We start from the raw sequence: 22242 nt of genomic DNA on the forward strand, positions 1-22242 counted from the left end.
GAATTAGGATTGAACAATAATAAAAAATATGTAACAAAACAATTTCTAAAAGCTGCTCATGCAGTGATTGCTTATGGATGGAGAAACAAATTAAATTGGAACAAGGCTTACTTATTTAAATATATGAAAGAATATATATTATTTGACTTACTTAGGGAAAGAAGATTAAAATATATTGGGGAAAGCAATAAAGAACCATGGGAAGACAAATGGGAAATAGTAATTAACACTGTGAAAGGAAAAATGGGGTATGAAGAAGTTAATAATATAATCAATAATATTTTCCATATCTCCGAAACCGATTGTTAATTTGATTGGATTGTAAATTTCTCTATGCTGTTTTCTTATTTGGATTGGGGGTGGGGGGAGAAAATTATAATAGGAAACATGATTGTATAATATGTATTATACACGGTGTAAAAAATTTTTTTGAAAAATGAAAAAAAAACTTATATGGGCTCATACTAGTGTGCCCTACATATAAGAGAAACAGTGTGAAAATCTCATTCTGATGTGGTAGAATTAGTGTCTATGAAGGAAGCTCACTGGCACTCAACCTAATTTCATTTAACTGAACAGATACAGCTTATTATTATTATTATTATTATTATTAACTTTTATTTATAAAGCGCTGTAAATTTACACAGTACTGACTCCACTGTAGTCACCCTTTAATAAGGGTGCCAACAGTCTTTCCAAAAATTATGAATTTGGACATAATATCCAACTACTGATGAAACTCAATCCCCACCCCTATGGTAATGGGATTACTTTTATAGGTCGTTTTAAGTGCAGTCAGTTCACCCAAGTCTCATAGTGGAGGCCTTTTTTTACAAGTGGGAAGTCACTTCCTGTTCTGAAAAAAAGATCTTAAAGTGATCCAGGTTGGCCCAGAAACATGTCTTCACTCCTGCTTTGCAGAGAAAAACTGTTTGGAAAAAAAAAAGCTGAGCCCACTTCATTAACCTGCATTACACTAAGATGTGTGGCACCATGAAGTCTGTGGTTTCTTTTTAACTGTTTGTGACATTTGGGGTTGTGGGGGAAAACGGAAACAGGATGAGAGTAGTAAAGAGAGCTTGGTTCTGATCCCAGCCTCCACTCCTTGTGTGGTGGTGTGATGTTTGTTGCTTTGTAGATATGCTTAACAAGCAGGACTGTAAGTACGGGGATAACTGCACCTTCGCGTACCACCAGGAGGAGATCGACGTGTGGACAGAGGAGCGGAAAGGAACCCTTAATCGTGACCTATTGTTTGACCCACTGGGTGGAGTCAAGCGGGGCAGCCTGACGATTGCCAAGATTTTGAAGGAACACCAGGGCATATTCACTTTCCTCTGTGAGGTACGGAGTAGAAGGTGCAAAAGATGCTCTTCTACTACATTCTTTTCCTTGATTGTTTTAATTGTGTGCTGGAACATTGGCCCATTTCACCTAGTATACTGGCCAGCAATGGCTTTATAGCTGCTTCTGTATTTGAAGTAAAACTTTCATACCTCAACTACATCTCTCTGTCTCACACGCACACATGCATGCACGCACAAATGGTTTTTGTGTCTCTCTTGGACTGCAGTTCAGATCCCCATTTTAAAGTAATACAGACAATGACATTCCTCTGGAATCTGTCTGATCTACTCTTATCTAGTTTACACATACTTTCATAGCCAGTTCTGATCCAGCCTCCAGAAATATCCAATTCAGTTGAGGAATATAGACCAAAAAACTCATTGACTTTCATTTGTGCAATGGCACGTAATTTGGATAAGCATCTTGTTCTTGCTAAGGGACTAGGCAGAAAGCCATTGTGTTTTAGCAGATGGAGCATTTGGTCCCAGCAGATCTGAGCTCATTGTCCTGCTGAGTGGTCATGGGTGAGCTGCAGCTTCCTAGTTTCAGTGCCTCACCTCTTGCTGTAACCTGCACCCACAGGGTGTTTGTGAGAATGATTTCTTGTCCCATAGAGAAATGTTGCAATGTACTGAAATACTATAGAGACTGTTGTCTTTGAATACTAATTTAGATAGGCATAAGAGCCTGAACTCCATTTCTGTATGTGTGCTTGCAGATCTGCTTTGACAGCAAACCCCGGATAATCAGCAAAGGGACCAAGGACTCTCCAGCAGTGTGTTCCAACTTAGCTGCAAAACATAGCTTTTTTGATAATAAGTAAGTAGACTGGGCTTGTCATTAGCCAGTAATGTGTATCTGCTTGTTAAAGGCAAACAGCCACAGACTATTTTTCTCCTCTGCACATGAAATATGGAAACAATACTTGCCTAAGTCCAGCTTCATGCATTGCCTTTAGCAATGTAATAAGCAGCTGAAACTGCCAAATATGTGGACATTATTCCAGTTGTTGCATAGTTGTGCTGTGGTTGTTCAAATTGTCAGTGGGTTATTTGAAACAGTCCAACATCCTCCAGGTGGGGAGGGGGACAAAGCGAGAGAAGGAATAGAGACAGGAAAGTGGAGGGCAAGCAGGAACAAGAAAGGTTTTTTTTTTTAAAAGGTAAGAGAAATGAGAGATAAGATAAGATGGAAGGAAGGAAGAGCCAGGAGGGAGGCGATGAAGCTGGATCGAAGTAGTTTCTTCTTTGCAAGGAGCAAAGTCCTGAACGTCCTACCAGGAGCAAGGCAGGAAGAAAGGCTGAGTTGCTGAGGGGGTCGCTCCTTCCACTGGGGGCAGGGACCCTCTCTCCTTTTGTTTCCTCTATTCTCCCTGCCTATTCAGGAGCTGTGTGGGTGGAGCTACCCGCTGTAAGGATGTTCAGGCCCTTCTCTGCTGGGAAAAGTATCCACAGTGGTCTGCCCCCTTTGGCCATAACATTTCAGTTTGGGGGCAAATGTTTAACCCAGTTGGATTCTGATTCTTTGATTTCTATATTATATTTATTTATTTATTTATAGATATTTATATTTATTTTATTCCACCTTTCAGGACTCACTGGCCACACAGGCTGGTTTATAAGTCTCAGAATTTATACAAATATCATTACAATTTCAACATTTGAACTGCAAATGTGAAAAACCATCCAGCAACATAACATTTTCTTTCCCAAATACAGCCATATTTAGTGAAAACCCAGCAGTGATGAGATTGTGTCTCTCCCTGTTGAAGGTGATTCAGAGGTGTAAGGCCATCACAGAGAGAGCTCTGTTGGGACCCGGACACTCTTCTTTGTCGATCTAGCAAGTTCATACCAGTGGAGGCAGTCCTTCAGATAACTAAGTCCCAACTAGTTTGAAATTACTGAATCAGTAATTCAGCGCTTAAGTATATAAATTTGGAGTCAGTGCACATTTAGAATGGAATGCCATAATCACAAAAAGCCAGCACGGGTTTTAGAGAAACAATTCATATCAGACTAATGTAATCTCATTTTGGTAGATGAAGGGAATGTTGTAGACATAGCATACTTGATTTCAGTAAGGCCTTCGACAAGGTCTCTCATGACATTCCTGCAAACAAGCTAGTAAAATGTGGGTTAGCCAATGCAACTGTTAAATGGATTAGTAATTGGTTGACCTGTTGAACCCAAAGGGTGCTCAGCAATGGCTCCTCTTCATCATGGGGAGAAGTGACCAGTGGGGTGCCACTGGTTTGTGTCCTGGGCCCAGTGCAAATTAGGAGGAATAGCTCATACCCCAGAAGACACGATCAAAATTCAAAAGAATCTTAATAGATTAGAAAACTGGGCCAAAGCTAACAAAATGAATTTAAATATGGAGAAATGCAAGGTACTGCACTTAGGGCAGAAAAATGAAAAATATAGTTCTAGTTGTAGGTTTGACATTTAACGCTTTGAATAGTTTGAGATCAGTTTATCTGAAAGATTCCCTACAATCTTATAAGCCTGTTCAACATTTGGGTTATGGAATGTGTGACCAGGTGTTGATGAATGCCTACCCCTGTGATCCATTGCTAGTAGTTAGGTTGATAGGAAGGAGTCCAACAACCTCTGGAAGCTCACAGGTTCCTGAGCCCTGTTGTGTGTCTATATGATATTGAAATGTGTTATTATGAGTGAATATTCCTCTCCTTTTTGCAGGTGTCTGGTTCACATTGTTCATTCCACCTCTCTGAAGTATTCCAAGATCCGTCAGTTCCAGGAACACTTTCAGTTTGATGTATGCCGACATGAAGTACGTTATGGCTGCTTGCGTGAAGATAGCTGCCACTTTGCTCACAGCTTCATAGAGCTTAAAATTTGGTTGCTGCAACAATATTCAGGTGAGTCTGCAGCTCACTTTGGCTTACCTCTGGCCAGGAGTGAGAAGGGACTATGGCTGCCTAAACAGAGGCTGGACTTTCCTGTGCCATAATCTTCTACCTACACTCTAGCTCGCTGAAGAATCACTGAAAATCTCATCCCTTGAGTAAAGGATGTACAAAACGAGTATATTATTTCATAGATTGTGCTGTGTGCCTATTTAGAAATACATTATCATGAGTTGGAGATTTTCATGTTAAGACTGGTGGTGAGAACCCACAGGCTAAGCAGCAAGACAGTCCCATTCATAGACCCTGGTTCTATGATAGCTAGACCTGGATAGATTATTCTTACATTGCTGGTTTAGGATTACATCTATTCCCAGCAAATAGGAAACTTTCAAGGGATATTTTCTTGGCCTTCAGCCTGGCACTTCCCAAGATCTCTCAGACATGTTGCTTACAATAGTTTATTTGTTTACTTTCTCCCAGTATCATGAATACTATGCTCTGTAGTGGCCCCCCCTGTAGCATTTGCACACAGAACAGTAATCATTCCTCAGGATGAACAGAATCATTTCCCCTGTGCCCATACTTCACACAGGTCCCTGTGAAAGCCAACATGTTTGGTCATGATCAGGAGCAGAGTATTCAGTCTTCCCATATAGCTCTCCTTCCTGGATCAGCTGGAAGGACATTAAGCTTGGTCATGGCTTAATGTCTGTGTATATGTGGTTTATGCTGAGAGACTAAGCAGAGTTCTGTTGTGATGCTTCTACATGCACTAAGGTGGACTGCTCCCTTACTTAGTAGAAGGTATGCTTAGGATCGTGGCTACCACCATCCTAAGCATATTACTTCACTAGTTCATAAATTCTGTTGAACTCTGTGGAATTTGCTTGGGATCATGTTCTGTACTTGGAATCTTACTCATTGATTTAGAAGTGTCAAAGTTTGTCTAATCACCAGCCAACTTTGGCAGGGGGGAATTTTTTTTCTAGTATTAAATGCAATTTACTTTTGAAATCCATGTGGGAAAACTTGTTTTTCAGCTCTCACTCACACCAGTAAAAACTTCCTTTAGTGTAATTCTGTCTCTTCCAAAATCCAGTTGAAGGGGTGTTGGTGGTTAGTATGAGAAAATGGTGGATCTTAACTTTAGTTCCTGTATAAAAAAGATCCGCATCTTAACACTATTGGTTGTGTTGGTAGCCTAGATGTAAGGTGATGAAATAAGCATTATACTGTAGTGCAAAAATATTTTATAATCCCTTGTATTGAAAAGGAATATTTTATGTGTAACAGTGTTTTTAAGCAAGTTCTCTGGATACACTGACTTGCATCTGGCAGCCAATTGTCTGTTTTTAAAATCTATTTTAAAACTCCAGAAGTTGGAAGCTCTTCCATATTGCTATTTTCTGTCATCCCCAGGAATGACCCATGAAGATATTGTACAAGAATCTAAGAAGTATTGGCAACAGGTGGAGATTCACACCAGCAAGGCTAGTAGCAATATGGTAAGGAGCTTCAAAGAGCTAATGCTTCTGACTCTTCGGATCATATGTATAAATTAACAGCAATAAATTGACACTCTTCTGCCAAACACTATACTGCTAAAGAGGAGAAAGCTGAGTGGATTTTTGCATGGAAAGACTGGAAGCAAAATTTGGTTTGATTACTCAAAATAAATTTGTGGGCCCAGAATTCTTTATTTGTAAGCTTTCGTCTTTTATACTTGACTCCCGTTGATGGAGCTTGGGGTTCTAGTAAAAAAGAGAAATAGAGTAAAGTCTAAACTTTGCCTTTCCCTGCATTAAGAGGTTTGTAAAACTAAAATAACTGTTTATATACAAATAAGCCATGTCTTCTATTTGTATCAATGCAATTCTAAACACAGTTACTAAGTAAAGGGTAAGTGGCATGGGACATAGTGGAACTTTGGTCTGAGTGATATGAGGGATTGCAAAAAGCACTACTCCAAGTACTAAAATAGTATCAGTTCAGCTAATGTTCAAGAAAAAAGGATGATGTTTGTAGGCACTGAGTACAGATGATTCTTTGTACTGCAGTAGAGATCATGGGTGCATGGGAGTGTCTTGGAACATAATTTTCTTATGGTAGATTACACGTTCCCTCATCAATCGTCACTAGTGTCTTCCAGTTCACACAAAGCATATTGATTACGATTACTGCTCATCCCTCCCTTCTTCCAATCCTGCTACTTCAGGCTGATCAAAGGACCTGGTATTTTGTATAAAACTGTTAGATACAGCAATCATAATTTGTTGCTGATAACAACAACAACAACAAAAGCCATGAAAACAAAACAGAAGAAAAATACACCAGGGGAACAAAATCTAGAAAACATGATCTTTGAAATAATGTTTTGATAAAAAGCTAAGCAAATTCTTGAAAATATGAAATGGGACAATGCTTCTTAAGTTATCTGATGTAGAAGACCAGCTCACCCCCCCCCCAATGTACCAGTGACCTACATCATATTTGTCCCCAATGACTACAGCTCTGCCTGCCTGCCTGCCTGCCTGCCTTTTTTTTCTTTCTTTCCTAGAAACTGACTGTGGACTGGCAGTGGTCCATAGGCAACTGCTTTGAGTAGAAGAGGAATAGGGGACAAACTGCTTGTTAGGAAATTATAGCTGGTGGGAGAGGGATGCAGTTGATCCATAGGCTACTCTATAAATCTAGATAGTATATTTTAAAATTATTGCTGGGCAGTTATGATCTGTTGTATTTAACTTGCATGGCATTTTGGAGGCCTGGAGGAGTATCTAGCTGGTGAGTAATGAAAGGAACCCCCACCCCCATGCACCCACATTAGATTAAAACTGCTCTGGGACTAGAATGCAAAGTTTTGGGAAGATACAGCTAGTATGAAGAAAAATGGTAAGGTGATGGACTCTAAATGGTCACATTTCTAGAGTGTGAGCTTTGTGGATTAAAATACTGTACATAATAGCCTTTTCTTACACTAGGTGTCTCTCATTCCTTTTGTCAGCCATTTTCCTCACAGGAGGACATGTCATGGCTTGCCCCATGCATATTACATTGATTGTGGCTTTTGGCGTGATGCAACCCATGCCAGATATGTAAACTATGCAGCTGTAAGGCAGCTTTTTTACTGTTTGTTTTTGCAGCTGCATCCTTTTGCTTTTCAGGGAAGATCATGGGTGGATGACACGCAGGGTGGAGGGCTCGATGTGTTGGAGATAAGATGGGGCTCCAGCTGATGGAAAGGGAAGGCAAGGAAAGGAAAGACATAAAAAAGCAAGCTTACCAACCCCAGATGGGTTCATCTCAACTTTGCTGAAGCTCCAGGCATCACCCTACCAGCTTTTAGCTCATTCTCAATGAGGTAACAACTCTGTCACAGGAACAGGGAAAGCTATGCCCATGCAGAAAGTTTCTTTTTGCCCTTTTTAAAAATCCAATCTAACTAGGTTAATCTGACATAATGTTCATTCAGCTGTGCTTTCAGCTGTGTAAGTCGTCATGGAAGAAGCTAAACGAACTTAGACCAAAAGAGGGAGAGAGAAAATGAGAGACTGTTGTAGATTCACATCAAGAGGACAGGTTCTGCAGTGCCGCTGAAATCTATTGTTTGAGTGGTTTTGTCCCCTTTTACATCCTTATTCTTGTGCTTAGGTTTTATGAAAACAATGAAATTGAACAATACAACTGCTCCCTTGTTTCTTTCGCAGATTGCAAAATCATCCTTCATTTTCTAATGTATGAGTTACATTATATATACTAATTTTATAATGCCTGGATGCATTTATTTTTGGATCTACCTGAAGCAGCTGTATCATGTAGCCAACTTTCTTCTTAACTGTCAACCATGCAGCCCAGGCCTGAGCTGCTGCTTTTGGCAAATTGTGTAAGAAAATTGTGTAAGCAGCTGGAGCAGAACTAGCCAAGTCTGCTGCAGTTTGCCAAAGCAAAGATAGAAAAACACTTTTTAAGAGAAAAATACTATCATATAACTGTTACATTTTACCCATCCCGCCTGTTTTGAAAGCAGCGTATGGAGCTTGGAAAAGTTACTTTTCTGAATGACAATTCCCAGAAACCCCTGGTCCAACATTCATGCTTTTGGTTGATTTAGTACTAGGATCTGTATTTTCCCAGAAGTCATGTTCCCTATTTTGGGCTACTTATTCCAAGTGGTTTATCTAACTCAGTATTGCCAGTAGTACTTCAGGATTTCAGAGTAGAGTTTTTTCCAATCCTGTGTGGAAAAACTTGTTTATGTATTAAAATATTTGCATTCTGCCCTGCATTCAAGGTTCTCAAGGTGATGTACAATAAAAATAACTTTAGATTGGCTTAAAACAATAACAATAATTTCAAAAGATTAAAAACACATTAAACTATTTAACCCTTAGAACAAGGAAATATAAAACCAGTTAAAACAATGTAAAATAATGTAAACTGTAATTGGCAAAGGAGTAAGGCAAGGTTGCATACTATCACCCTATTTAGTCAACCTGTTCAGAAAATATTGTTCACACAGCAGGCTTAGAGTGAAAGGCGAGAAGAGTGAAGATCAGAGGAAGGAACATTTAACAACCTAAGATACACTGATGACACAATACTACTGTACTAACAGAAACCAACAAGAACCTGGAACAATTACTGAAGAAAGTCAGGGAGGAAAGTGCCAAGGTAGGCTTAATGCTAAATGTTAAGGAAAAAAATGACCATGGAAGACCTACAAGAATTCATCCTAGAAAATGAGAAAAGAGTTAAATAGTTAAAAGAGTTCCCATACCTTAGATCAAATATAGACCAGAACAGAGACTGTAGTTAAGAAATTGTAAAGAGACTAGGGCCCATTACAGACGGGCAAAAAGTACGTGCCGCGCACGTACTAGGGTTAGGGACGTCCTTTCCGGATGCCCCTAACCCTAGTATGCGCTCGGTGCATACAAAATGGTGGCACCTGTTCTACACGGATGCCACCATTTTGACGTTGCACAGCGCGCAATGGAAATGACACAGCGAGTGCGCCATTGGCAACTTGCGGCACCATTTCCGCACCTCAAGAAGAAGCTGCATTTTGCAGCTTCTTTTTTGTTGTGTCCGGAAATCGCACGGTTTGTCCGCTGCAGTTCCAGACGCAGCAACCAGCGGTGCCAGCAGACCGCCCTTTTTGAGCAGTCTGTAAAGCACCAAGGATTGAGAAGGGCAGTTATGAAAGAGCTAGACAAGATCCTATCATTCTGAACACTAAAGTGAGGATAGTCCAAGCCAGGGGTAGGCAACCTGTGGCCCGCGGGCCGGATGCGGCCCGGCGAGGCCTTGGGACCGGCCCCAGCCTGGTCCTGCCGCCGATTGCCACTGGGGCCTTTGGCCTCTTGCGCGCAGGGGCAAGGGGGGCAATTGTCTATAGACGCCTCAGAAACTTGCATTTATATACATTTTTAAAAAAAAAATCAGCAAATTTTTTTTGCGTGTCCCCCACTTTTTTAAAAAAAGTGTCCACCATTTGAAAATGTTGTCCCACATTTGTCCCAGTTTATTTATTTATTTAATTTTTTTTAAAAAAAAATATTTAATTATTTATTTTTTGGCTTTGGCCTCCCAGTTGTCTGAGGGGCAGCAACCCGGCCCCCGGCTCAAAAAGGTTGCCTACCCCTGGTCCAAGCCATCATATTGCCCATCATAACGTATGGATACAAGAATTTGACAGTGAATAATGCCAATAGAAAAAAAACTCATTTGGGATGTAGTGCTGGAGAAGAATGCTGAAGATACCGTGGACAGCATATAGATCCTAGTTTTTTTTCTACTAAGAAACGTGTTGAGTTTACAACAGCTGTGTGGGCCAAACATAGCTACAAAGAACATGGTATTGCCATATTCATTAGGTACCCAATGTTTGCAGAAGCAGAGGGAAAACAAATTTAGGAAAAATGCCCTAAACCCAACAGGCAAAAATGAATCCAGGAATGAGAACTGAACATATTCAATAATCACAGAATGTCAAATGTATCTTGGAGGGGAAGAAACAGGAAACTGAAGCATTGGAGGAGGATGGGACAAAATGTATGGTATCTGGAAAGGAGATATGGCTGGCTGGAACAAGGAACAAGAACATGTGATACGACGGGCTTGTACTTGTGTGATCTGTTAGTGATCTGACAGCCCTCCCCTTTCTCCTTGAAGTGCGTCTGTTTTCTTCATAAGAAATTCAAGCATTACAAATAATGAATCCACAACCATTCAGGCATGTGACTGGTATGATTTAGTTGCCAGCTTTATATTATAATGTTGGCCTCTTGAAAGTAGTTGTTGCGGTTACCTGGAGTCTGTTGACCTTAATTAGGCAACGAAATGCTTAAAAGACCTCTAATTTCCATGTATAGTTGACTGACTTCTGAGCTATCTAGTCAGGTATTTATCTTGTCTTTACAAATATAGTCATGTATGGACTTAATTCCCTCCCACTCAGGTAGTTTGGGTTTACCTGGCAAGGGAGTATATGCAGAGCTTTTGGACTGCTGACTTAAGAAAACCTGTTCAGTTTATGCTTCCTTAGAGGCTCTTGCGGTTGCCAGTATTAGCTTAAACAAGCTTTTCAAGGCCTTTGTTAGTGGGATCTTCTTAATACCTGTCTTTTCGGCCCTAAATTAAGAGTGGGGAACCACAGACCCTGAAGACTTCCTCTAGGCTTCCTCAGCCTGTTCCTCCCCTAGTGTTTTATGCTGACCCAGAAATTAGGTGGGATTCCATCCCCAGCCACCAAATCCTACCGCTTCTTATGAAAAGGCAGTAACTAAGAAGGGTGATAAGCTAGTACGTGTGGCTGTGCCCTTCCTTTCATCATCTATTTTGCCAGCATTAGAGTGCCTGAGTGTATTAGACTAGTGCTATTCAATGTGGTCATCCCTGGACTAGTGGTAGTTTCTGAGCCTGGCAAGTTTCCAAGAGAGAAAAAAATATTGTACCCAATGTACACAAATACAGTGTCAGTCCTTGGCATATTCGAAAAAAGTAACTGCTGATTCCCTATATCAGGTAGCACTGATTTAAAGTATTGTTTACATTCTTGACATGATAATTGTCTAATGTTTTCTAGTCCCTAACTCTTACTTCCTTTCACAAATTTGAACCATTACACTATACTGATTCTCTGTGGGTTTATACCTAGATTTATTTTGTTTCATTTCATTTAATAGTTTGCTTATTGCCCCTTGATCCACCAGTGACTCTGAGACAATGCATAGTATATTAAAAACATTCTAAAACAGGGGTAGGCAACCTGAGGCCCGCGGGCCGGATGCGGCCCGGCGAGGCCTTGGGACCGGCCCCAGCCCGGTCCTGCCACCGATTGCCGCTGGGGCCTTTGGGGGGCAATTGTCTATAGAAGCCTCAGAAACAAGCATTTATATTAACATTTTTTTAAAAATCAGCAAATTTTTTCACGTGTCCTCCATTTTTTTTTAAAAAGTGTCTTCCATTTGAAAATTTTGTCCTACATTTGTCCTGGTTTATTTATATATTTATTTTTTAAAAATTTTATTTATTTATTTATTTTTTGGCTTCGGCCCCCCAGTTGTCTGAGGGACAGCAACCTGGCCCCCGGCTCAAAAAGGTTGCCTGCCCCTGCTCTAAAACATTAAATAGTTGGCTAAAAATCAAATCAAACACTCAAGGCTTCTCTTTAAAAATAGTTTTAAAAACAGTTTTAAAAGTTGCCAAAGCAACAGTCGAGACTTTAAAATCCAAAGGCCAAACGAAGTAACACAGTTTTCTCTGCTTGCGGAAACTCAAAAAGGATGAGCAGGCTCATATGGGAGGAGGGAGTCTTTCAGAGGTCTTACATTAAGCTATATGCAGTAAATCCTTTCTCACACACATATGACTACCAAGATAATGTTGTTAAATATATTTTGGAGTGTAAGATCAACCCAGTATAAAGTAGTTGGTAAGAGCATAATAATGTCTCCACATTAACAACTGTACGTTTCCCTTATTTTTTTCTTTTGTAGGGGCATGCTTTCATTCCTTCAGCTTGTTAGTCTGTGTGTGTGTGTGTGTGTGTGTGTGTGTGTGTGTGTGTGTGTAATAGGTATATTCATGTTCTTTATCCCTCCACATGAATATGAATGGGCACCAACTCAGAATTCTAGAATAACATCTGCTCAGAAGGGCTATAGGGATGAATTGGGTTTGACTGTTTCAGAAGAACTTTGTGTTGACTGCTACTGAGATGCCATTAGGTATAAGAAATGAGACAGAAATTAGTTTAATAATAGTTATAGTCATAGTCGTCATCATAATAACAACAGCAACAATGCTGTTCCAGATTGAACATGCCCAGTAAGTGCTATGACAATGCTTGTGCAGTCTACACTCATCTTTAAATAGAGTAGTAGAAAACAATGGAAACTGTAGTGATGCAACTATAAATTCAGCCGCAAAATCATAATTGTTTATATTTTGAGTTTTGTACAGTGGCATTTCAAAATCTTTCTTGCTTCACATCCCACATTAGTGGAAAATAGAAGCAGATGGTTTGTTAGTTCTTAGAGAACTTGTAGCAGTGTGTGTGCAGTATCTACATCAGTGTGTGTAGATGAGGGTTTGTGTTTGCTTTCAGTCCTTTATGTATGATATCTTTCAAGTTTTCAGTGTAGAGGTGGCAATGGCGGGAAAGAGAGACCTTCTATCTTGAAATATGCAGTAAAGATTCTATGTAGCACTATCTGTTCTATTCTCTTGTCTTGCACAACCTTTCTTTCCCCTAATCTTTTTTTCATTATTAGACTGCAGGCTCTTTTTTTCTTATTCAACAGCATATATTTGCAGTTTAAAAAGCCATATACAAAAGCAACATACATATATCAGTACTAATTACATTACATAACAATATTATTCAACATGGAGAACCTTTAACAGTTCTTACATTTCTTTGTTCTCTTTTCTTATAGCACCTATTTCCATTTGTCATATTGAATTCATTTGTCATTTCTCATCTAAGTTGAACTTTTAAATATTTTTATTTGCTCTCCATTTTAACCACATTTATACTTGATATTATTTTCTACCATTTTATTTGCTTGCTTTCTTTTGTTCTTGTTTCCTCTAATTCTATTTTTACTGCATATTTGCTTAAATTAATTTGAACTAATATTTTGCAAATCTGACCAAATCATATTCCAGTAGTTTCTGACTGGGATCCAGCCTTTCTCTACCTTATTTGAGGATTTATTTTTCAATAAATGAATTTATCAATTTCCTTCATATCAGCTAATTTCAGCAGGAACTCTTCAACTGTAGGTAAAATGTCACTTTTCCATTTCTGAGCATATTGAATCCTCAGTGTTGTCACCATATACAAAATTATTCTCCTGTTTTTCTTTTCAAAGCCATTATCCAATTCACTAGTTTTATTTAATTAAAAAATCAGTGTTAAATGGAATTCTTTTCTCAAAAATCTTATTCATATGCTTGCGTTTTTCTTGACAATTTTTTATTTTGCTTTATTAGACTGCAGGCTCTTTGGTCAATTTTATTTCTCTGTTCTTCATAATTTCAGGCTTCTAGCAGGAGTTCCACATCAAACACTTTTGACCTCCAAATGAAGTTTGTTTGTGGCCAATGTTGGAGAAATGGGCAGGTGGTAGAACCAGATAAAGACCTCAAATACTGTAGTGCCAAAGCACGCCACTGGTAAGCACCCTTATGTATTCTCCTGTCTTTACCTTACCGCAATGAAGAATTTTCTCCTTCCACATTCATGTATTGAAGTAATTGCTGGGTCTCCACTTTTTAGTGTAGAAATATCTCTGGGTTATTAACTGCGCTGGTGCCAGGCACACTTACATGAAGATGATGGAAGCCAGAAATGATAGGCAGGAGCTGGGTCAATTATCTGGCTCTCTGTGGCCAGTGGCTGTAATTATGGGGGATTCTGGGAGTTGTAATCTAAAAAAACAACAACACTTTTCCAAATTCTCTTCATTGCAGGGAATTAATATTCTGTCCAGGGAGTAATAATAATAATAATAATAATAATAATAAAATATTTATTTGTATCCCACCTCTCCATTTTGAGAATCGAGGCGGGTAACAGGGGGTAAATTCTGGATTCACTGATCTGAACTATTCACTAGTTGCTGTGAAGGCCAGACTCTGCTAATAATGGCAGATTGGCTCTGAATGTTCCCTTGGAATGATGTAATTTTTTTCATAGTATCTTTTGCTCTTTTTCTTTTTGCTTATCTTTTTCTCACAATGCTTTCCCATTTTGTAACACAGTTGGACCAAGGAGCGCCGTGTTTTGCTAGTGATGTCCAAAGCAAAGAGGAAATGGGTGTCTGTTCGGCCACTGCCTTCAATTCGCAACTTCCCTCAACAATATGATGTAAGTAGTGTGCTGCCTTCTCAGACATTGCCTGTCTTTAATTTCATGCTCAAGCTTTGTAAGCAGAGAAAAAACAACCAGGGCATAAGGAGGTACTCTATAGACAGGATAATAACAGCGAACAAGGTCTGGCTGAAGGCCAAAACTAGTTAGTGCCATAATAGTGAGATAAGAGTGTACACCTGTTGAAATCACCCATGCAGATTTGGTCTTTGATTTATATTCTTGTCTCATGAGAAGACTGGTTGGCTCTGGAATTGAGAATTGGGTGTAGCATTTTACCTTGAATTGCCTTTCTCCCACACAGGCAAAGTTAGAGCAGTGTATGTAAAAGCAGACTGTGATATTTCTGAGTTTGTTTATTTCCAGAAAAATATGCATCACCAGTTTCTTGGCTATGAAGATTTGACATGAAGTGTGTATTTGAAAAAGAGGTTGTAGAAGAGGAGGGGTGAGAGGGAGAGGGGGAGGAACAGATTGGTCACAACTGATACAAGTGACCTTTCTTTTTCTAAAGAGGAGAGAGGACTCAAAATTACCATTCTCTTTGGGAATAATGAGCAAAGCTGCATGCATGTGTGTGTGCATATGTGTGTATACAGACACACACACACACACACCTCTCATCCAGATTTCCCTTAGGTAAGTTTCCTCCTTTTGAGAAACACTCAATCCTTCATCACCTGTTAAAAGACAAAATTTCATTCTGTTATGAAAGGAGGTGCTGTCCTTCTGTCTCCGCTTGATCTTAGCAAAAAACTCAAGTGGAAACAAAGAGGTGAGGACTTTCATCAACATTTCTGTTGATTGCTAACAGAGTCGTTCTTGTTCTTTGGAAGGAAATCTGTTTCTAATCTAAATGTCTGTCAGTTTCCTTTTTCTAGGCCAACTTCTTTGGGTTTGCATGTGTGAGTGATGACTAAGAATTATGGGAAATAGAGGTTATGTACAGTTGCTTTGCAGTTTCTTCTCCAGTTACACATGGAACATGTTAATTGTGGGTGGGGAATGGGTGATCTAGCCCCAGGGTGTGGTCTTTTCGAAACTGAAGATCTAGTTTTTTTCTTCCAAAATGCTATGGGAGAAATGTGACAGGAGACATGAAGGAAATGAAAAGAGGCAACCATGAATCTTGGGAGAAGAACCTCCTCTTCATTTCCTCTAGTCCATTTCAATATTAGTTATCAGGCTTTGTAGTCTAGAAGTTTCTCAGGGTAGCTTATGGCACAATTTAAGTCCTTGACAATAAAACCAAAAACATCAAAACAAAATGAGTTGCATAGGGCAACAAACAGCATAACCAGCAAAGAAAATGAGTTAAAACCTGGTAAATCCATAAGACCTAAGAGGAAATAGGGTTCCACTGGATATGAAAAAGATGTCCAACTTGACCTCAGGCATACCGCCTTGGAGAGAGAATCCCAAAGACACAGTGTCATCACAGAAAAGTTCCTTTTTCCAGTCCCTTCTCAACTAATTTAAATGGCAGTGGGAGCTGGAAGGGGCCATCTGGAGTTAATCATAATTCACAGGCTGGCTCATGTAAGAGAACCAGGCTTTGCTCTGGATCCATTTCTTGAATAGCTTTTGGATCTAAGAGAATAACCCGTAAGATTTGAAGCTGTTAGGGCCTTAAAAATTAAAATTAGAATTAGAAATGGACCAAAGTATGCTGTTCCTGTTTTAAATTTGGCAAAATATGTTCTATTTGCCTAGTCGCAAGCAAGCAGCAATGTCTGAACCAACATCAGGGGTAGCCTCACATTCTGTACCTTAATACAAGTGAAATATTACCAGAGTGTTGATTATTTTTGTGACCAAGGTATATCTATCCAGGAGAATCCAGGTGTTGGGAAAGTAACATTTGTACTGGAACTCCCAGACACCTCTATCCATGGCATTTGCAATCCAGAAAAATAAATTTGTCAAGCTCTGATGAGGGGTTGTAGCAAGCCCACCATCTGCACCAGCCACAGAAACCATTTCAGCTTCCAAAGCCATGTCTGGGTCTTTGGAAATTTTCATTTGGGAGAATGCAGTCTAATCCAGATCAGGCTAAACAGCATTTTCCAGATAAGATAAACCACCCACCAGCAGAGTCTCAGTCTTATCTGTATTGAGCTTCTGATGATTGACTTTCATTGAGCCCATTGCTGCTTACAGGCAATGATTCAGCATCTTTGCAGCAGCATGTGAACTAAATGAAACCAAGTAATGGAGTTAGATGTCTTTTGCTGTGTATATGATGGTCTAAACATTGACCTTCTGTGCTAGTGAGGTATTTAGACATATCCCTGCATCTCAATAATTGTTAAATATATCCAAATGCCCATATCAAAAAGTGTTAAAACGGCTGTACAAGATCCCCAACCCTCTTGTTAGATCTGGTCATGTTTGATGTGCCAATAAGAATAATTTCTTTCTTCCTTTTCCTACTCCAAAATTATAAATAATTTACAATCATACAAATGATTTATGTGCAGATCAACTTGAAGGAGAGAGAAGGCAAAATCGGGAGTTGCTAGTGCATTGGATTCAAGCCACTGGCTTAGTTAAAGCTGGCTTTGCTGCAGTCTAAGCTACTTATGAAATGACGGCACTGGACCTTGTTTTGGCTTCATTTCCTGAATGGGATAGGGAATCTTGCCCAGAATAACTTTCTGATGTTGGAGAAGGGCCATGTATTGGCAGATTGGTTTCCAGAATTGGTTTCTGTGCTTTGTTATGACTTGTCGTTCTCTCTTCTTTTACTTAAAACTGTGACTGTAGCATGCTGAAGTTGTGTTCCACACTTCTCAGTTTTCTAAGACAGCCAAGTATATCTCAGTGTAGCTGGAATGCTGGAATGCATTTTCAGTTCATGAACATTCTTTCCCTCTTGAAGAAGGAAGGTAGGGGGAGGAGAGAGAAAAAAGAAATGGAGTAGCACTTTTAAGACTAGCTGGTTTTGTGGATATAAACCCACTTCTTCAGTTGCTGTACCCTTTGGAGTTCTACTTAAGGGTACCAACAAGGGCTCTGAGAGAAAAAGTAGAATTGGAACTATGAATATCTGTGGACTAGGATAAGATGAGGAAAAAAAATAACACTCAAAATATGATTGGTTTAGTTCTATAACAAGAAGCAGTGGGGGAAGAGAGGAAACAGACATTATTTTGCCTTGGCAGGCTCTTCTTAGAAAAATTAGGAGAATCTTGCTGGGTCAAACCATAAGCCTTTCTAGTTTCCTGCAGTGACCAACCACATGCTTATGGGAAACCTACAAGCAGGACTTGAAAACAGTTTCCAAACTCCCTTTGACTATTTCATTCTGATTATCCAGTGACTGGTATTCCATGATAGAGCCTCACATTCACTAGCATAAGCAGCCAGAAAAAAGCTTCAATAAGTCAGATATGGCTCACAGAAAATGGGGAAGGAAACATTAAAAGATTGTTGTTGCAGTTGTTATATTTATTATATTGCTTTGTATGCTGCCTTCCCTCCCAAATGGGGACTTAAGGCAGCTAACGGTTTAAAAGAGCAATAGTTAAAAACATACCAAAAGTTAACAATGAAATAAAATTAAACTAGTCACAATATTAAAACACTTCAGAACTCTAGTTAAAAATAAAATGCAATTAAAAAGATTACAAAGCCATTAAATACAGTACAGTTTAAAACAATACAGCACCCTCTAGCCAGTTCTTTTAAAACTTTATGTATTAAAAAACCTGTCAGATTAAAAAGATTGTTGCCTGCCTATGGAAGGACAGCAGGGAGGGGGAAGGGTGTTCCAGAGTCTAGGGGCAACCACCCAGAAGGTCCCCTCTCGCGTCCCCACCAACCATGTTTGTTATGGTGGTGGAACTGTGAGAAAAGGGCCTCTCAGGGTCCAGGAAGGCACATACAGGAAGATACCATTTGCCAGATAGCCTGGGCCTGAACTGTTGTAAGGCCTGAACTATATATTGGTCAAAACCAACACTCAGAATTGTGCCCAGAAACAAACTGGAAGCCAGTGGAGCTCTTTTAACAGGGGTGTGGTATGGTCCCTGTAACCTTTCGCAGTTAGCACTCTGGTTGCAGCTCTTTGAACTAGCTGAAGTTTCTTAATGCTCCTCCCATCCATTTCCCTGCACAGGTCATCCACCAAGGTGACCAACACTGTCTCTTCTCAATAACCAGGCCTGAAACCAGATTAAAATGGATCTAGATAATCTGTTTCATCCCTGAAGCTGGGTAACAACCACATGCTCCAGTGTCTTGCCCAAGAATGGTATGTTAGACATTGTCTGATAATTATCCATTATAGAGGGTTTCAGGGACAACAAAGGCCTCCCAACTATCTCCTTAATGCAGGTTGGAACTGTACCTTATAGTAAGGAGGCATTACCTATCCCTTCTCTCATTAAATCCTATTAAATAGTCCCCCTCTGGCTTATTTAATGAATCAGGAAAGGCAAGGGTCTAGTACACACATGATTGTTGTCCATTTCCCAAGGATCTTGTCCACATCCTCATGCTACACAAATTGAATAGTATCCAATAATGCTGGATAAGCAGGAGCCAATGTTACCCCCACATTGACTTCAAAAGAGCTACTTGGAATAAGTGGAATAAAAAGCAACTGTTAGGCATCAACTACAACAACGAAGTCAGAGCAGATTTGAGCAATTTTACAGTCCTTCCTCCATTCTTGTGATCTTCAAACTTGCATCCCTTGCTTATGCATGAGGGACAGACGGAGGGGAAAAGAATGGGGTGTGCCCCCACACCTATATTCAAGCCAATAGAATAGAAGTGAAACTCTGTTTTCGCAAGGGGGGTTGGAAAAGATCCCCCACGAAAAAGGAGCAGTGACTGTACTTTCAAAGTCCCATGTAAAAGTCTTCACAGTGGATTGTCAAGTGGTCTGCATTTTCCACTTGAGGACCAGTGTGTAACAGACCTGTGACCGCTGAATGGCACCTTGTGTGCAGTGATGACAGCAAAAAATAATTTATTTGCTGTCTGCACTGCCACAGGGTACACCTTCAAATAGGTTCTAGCCTATGTTCAGTCACAGTCGCTTCACGTCTTCTGTTAATGTTGCTCTAGTCTCTGTTTCACTTCATTACCACTGGCTCCCTGGAAAACCAGAGGGCTGGTTTGTCTCTACTCCAAAATAGCAGATGCTCATGAGTGATTGTGTCCACCACCCTGGCCTATTCCAGGATGCAGTCAGAGCTTTGACACCTGCTGGGGTGACAGGAAACTCCCCAAGAGCCATCAAGAATCCATCTGGCTCTGTCGGCCTCCTGGGATGGACCATCCTAATTGGTCCTCCACTGAGGTTCCAAGTTCCAGCGAGTCTAAATCTGACCAGGTAATGATCTGTGCACGACAATGGAACTGCAGAAAGTTACTGCACATCAAGATCGCCATCAATCCATCCAGCATAGAAAACAAGTTTGAGAGTATGTCCAAGAGCATAAGTATGGCTACTTGGGACAAGACCCATAGTTGTCATGGAGGTCATGAAGTGCTGAGCCATGCCTGACAGGGCAGTCTCAGCAAGGATGTTGAACTCCTCCAGTACTGCTAGACATGGAGACTCCCAACACCAATGCTGAGGCTACCCTGGCTAGGGCAGAATTCAAAGATATAACAGTGTTAATCTGTAGAATCAGTATGTAGAGAGATCATGTAGCAAACCATCCCCATTTATTCTGCTAGTCCCAGGATGACTTTTCTGACTAACAGTGATCAGTATAAGGAAATTAGCATTATCTCTGTGTGGCTTCAAGATGCACTAATTTGGCATACCTGATTGTGAAAACACCCTTCATTTAGAAGTCCCACCTCAACTGCCAGCCTCAAGAGAGTACTGAATTGTGGCAGAAAACACAGGAAGAAATACAGGAACTGACAGTGGGGATGACCAATACTGACATTCCCTTTGTGTTCCCTTCTCTCATGCATTTTCTCATTGCCATTGCTCCCTCAGTCTGACTCTTTCCTCAAACAGTGGATGAGAATGTTTAAACTTCCTTTCCCTGTATGCTGAAATCCAGTTGCCCATCTAAATCATCAGTCAGCTAAGCATAGACCAAGCACATGATTTAATGGGGAGTACAGTATGTGGGGATAAGATCCTCTGTATACTGTCTTCCCCATCTGAAATGCATTCTACCAGCCTTTGTAGCAGGATTGACTGACTACACTGATGAAGACAGAATGCCAAGATGACTGTCCCCCATGTTTTAGCATAGTCATAGCATTAATGGCAAATTTTGTGGTTGTGGCTTAAGTATGTATACTAGGATCCCTTGAAATTTTCCTTTGACTGTGTGTGGCCCATGGCTTGTTAAATTTGGTAAGTTTGCTTATCTTCTGTTTGTTTCACCTGTATCTTTGCTGGCTGCTACAACCCCCCCCCCCCCCCATTTCTTATCAGAAAGGAGGATTTTTTAAAGACTCATGTATGTTTCACTGTTTCCTCACAGTTATGTATTCATGCCCAAAATGGAAGGAAGTGCCAGTATGTTGGAAACTGTTCTTTTGCCCATAGCCCTGAAGAGCGAGAGATGTGGACCTTCATGAAAGAAAATAAGAGTGAGTGAGTGAGTGGAATATGAGTGAGGGAGCTGGGAAAGCTCCTCTCTCCTTTTGTGCTTTCTGTTCCTCCCCCTCCATCATCAGGGAAGCTAATATGATGAAAATAGATACACTATTGGCTAATGCTGATTAAATGTCATTTTCTTGCAGAATATGGTTAGAAACTGAGTGTCAACCTTGTTAAACACACTGCTAGAGTAATTTCATATTTCATTCCTAGGTAAATAGAGGTATTACAATATATGAACATCAGTATATACTGTAATTCTCTCAAGATGAAGGTTATGGCTTGAACTATGTCTGCAAATCATGGTTCTGTGAAAGCCTGATGAAAGCCAGGAAGGGAGTGGGGAAGAGGGGAGGGTGCTCAGGCAGACGTTCACAAGGCAGCTTCCCATTTTGTAAACCATGGTTTATAAGAGTTCCACAAATGTATTATGTGATCACTTTTCTGCTGCCTCAACAGTTGCCCCACATCTTATGCTAGTGTAGCTTTGGTTCTTCAGTTTTGCTGATACATATCTTATCTGTTTTTCAGTAATCTGATCTAGCTAACCTTGTCATGTGTATTAGCATGCTACTTTATCTTAATGCTTGCCACTGATCAGTCAGATTACCCTTCTCTATATGGAATGAGGTGGGAAAAAATATGGCCCCATAACCATTTTCTGACCCTCAGGATGTAAGAAGCAGTGTTGGCACATTCATCCCCTCCCCCCCACACACACCCCATCATTTTAAGCTCAGGAAATGCCTTTTTTCCAACAGGAAGTGACACAGAAGTTGATTTCTGGGTTGTTTCCTATTGGGAAAAAGTCTTTCGTGATGCTACAATGACCCAGAGAGGGCAAAAAAATGTAGTGACCACTGCCTACCCCCTAGGGGACACTGGGGGCTATTGGGGCCACAAAAATTCAAAAATCTCTTAGAGGTGTGGCAGGTGCGGCCCTCCCAAGTCCCCTCAGGAGGGCAGTGTAGCCCCCTAACTCGCCACAGTTAACTACTTGGATATAGAATCATAGAATCGTAGAGTTGGAAGAGACCGCAAGGGCCATCCAGTCCA

The 22242-nt window shown here is 40.3% G+C and overlaps 1 protein-coding gene across 6 annotated transcripts in view; it reads left to right on the forward strand.

Moving 5' to 3' along the window:
• The window catches only part of ZC3H7B (zinc finger CCCH-type containing 7B), a 66245-nt gene that overhangs the window by 34158 nt on the left and 9845 nt on the right, over nucleotides 1-22242 (forward strand). For all 6 annotated transcript variants that reach the window (XM_042467086.1, XM_042467087.1, XM_042467085.1 and 3 more), the window contains exons 14-20: nucleotides 1139-1344; nucleotides 2066-2166; nucleotides 4050-4231; nucleotides 5642-5727; nucleotides 13773-13906; nucleotides 14495-14600; nucleotides 21068-21176. In XM_042467086.1, coding sequence (XP_042323020.1) covers nucleotides 1139-1344; nucleotides 2066-2166; nucleotides 4050-4231; nucleotides 5642-5727; nucleotides 13773-13906; nucleotides 14495-14600; nucleotides 21068-21176 — 924 coding nt within the window. The remainder of the gene's footprint in view (nucleotides 1-1138; nucleotides 1345-2065; nucleotides 2167-4049; nucleotides 4232-5641; nucleotides 5728-13772; nucleotides 13907-14494; nucleotides 14601-21067; nucleotides 21177-22242) is intronic.

This window comes from Sceloporus undulatus, chromosome 5, assembly GCF_019175285.1.
Source record: "Sceloporus undulatus isolate JIND9_A2432 ecotype Alabama chromosome 5, SceUnd_v1.1, whole genome shotgun sequence".
NCBI lineage: Eukaryota > Metazoa > Chordata > Lepidosauria > Squamata > Phrynosomatidae > Sceloporus > Sceloporus undulatus.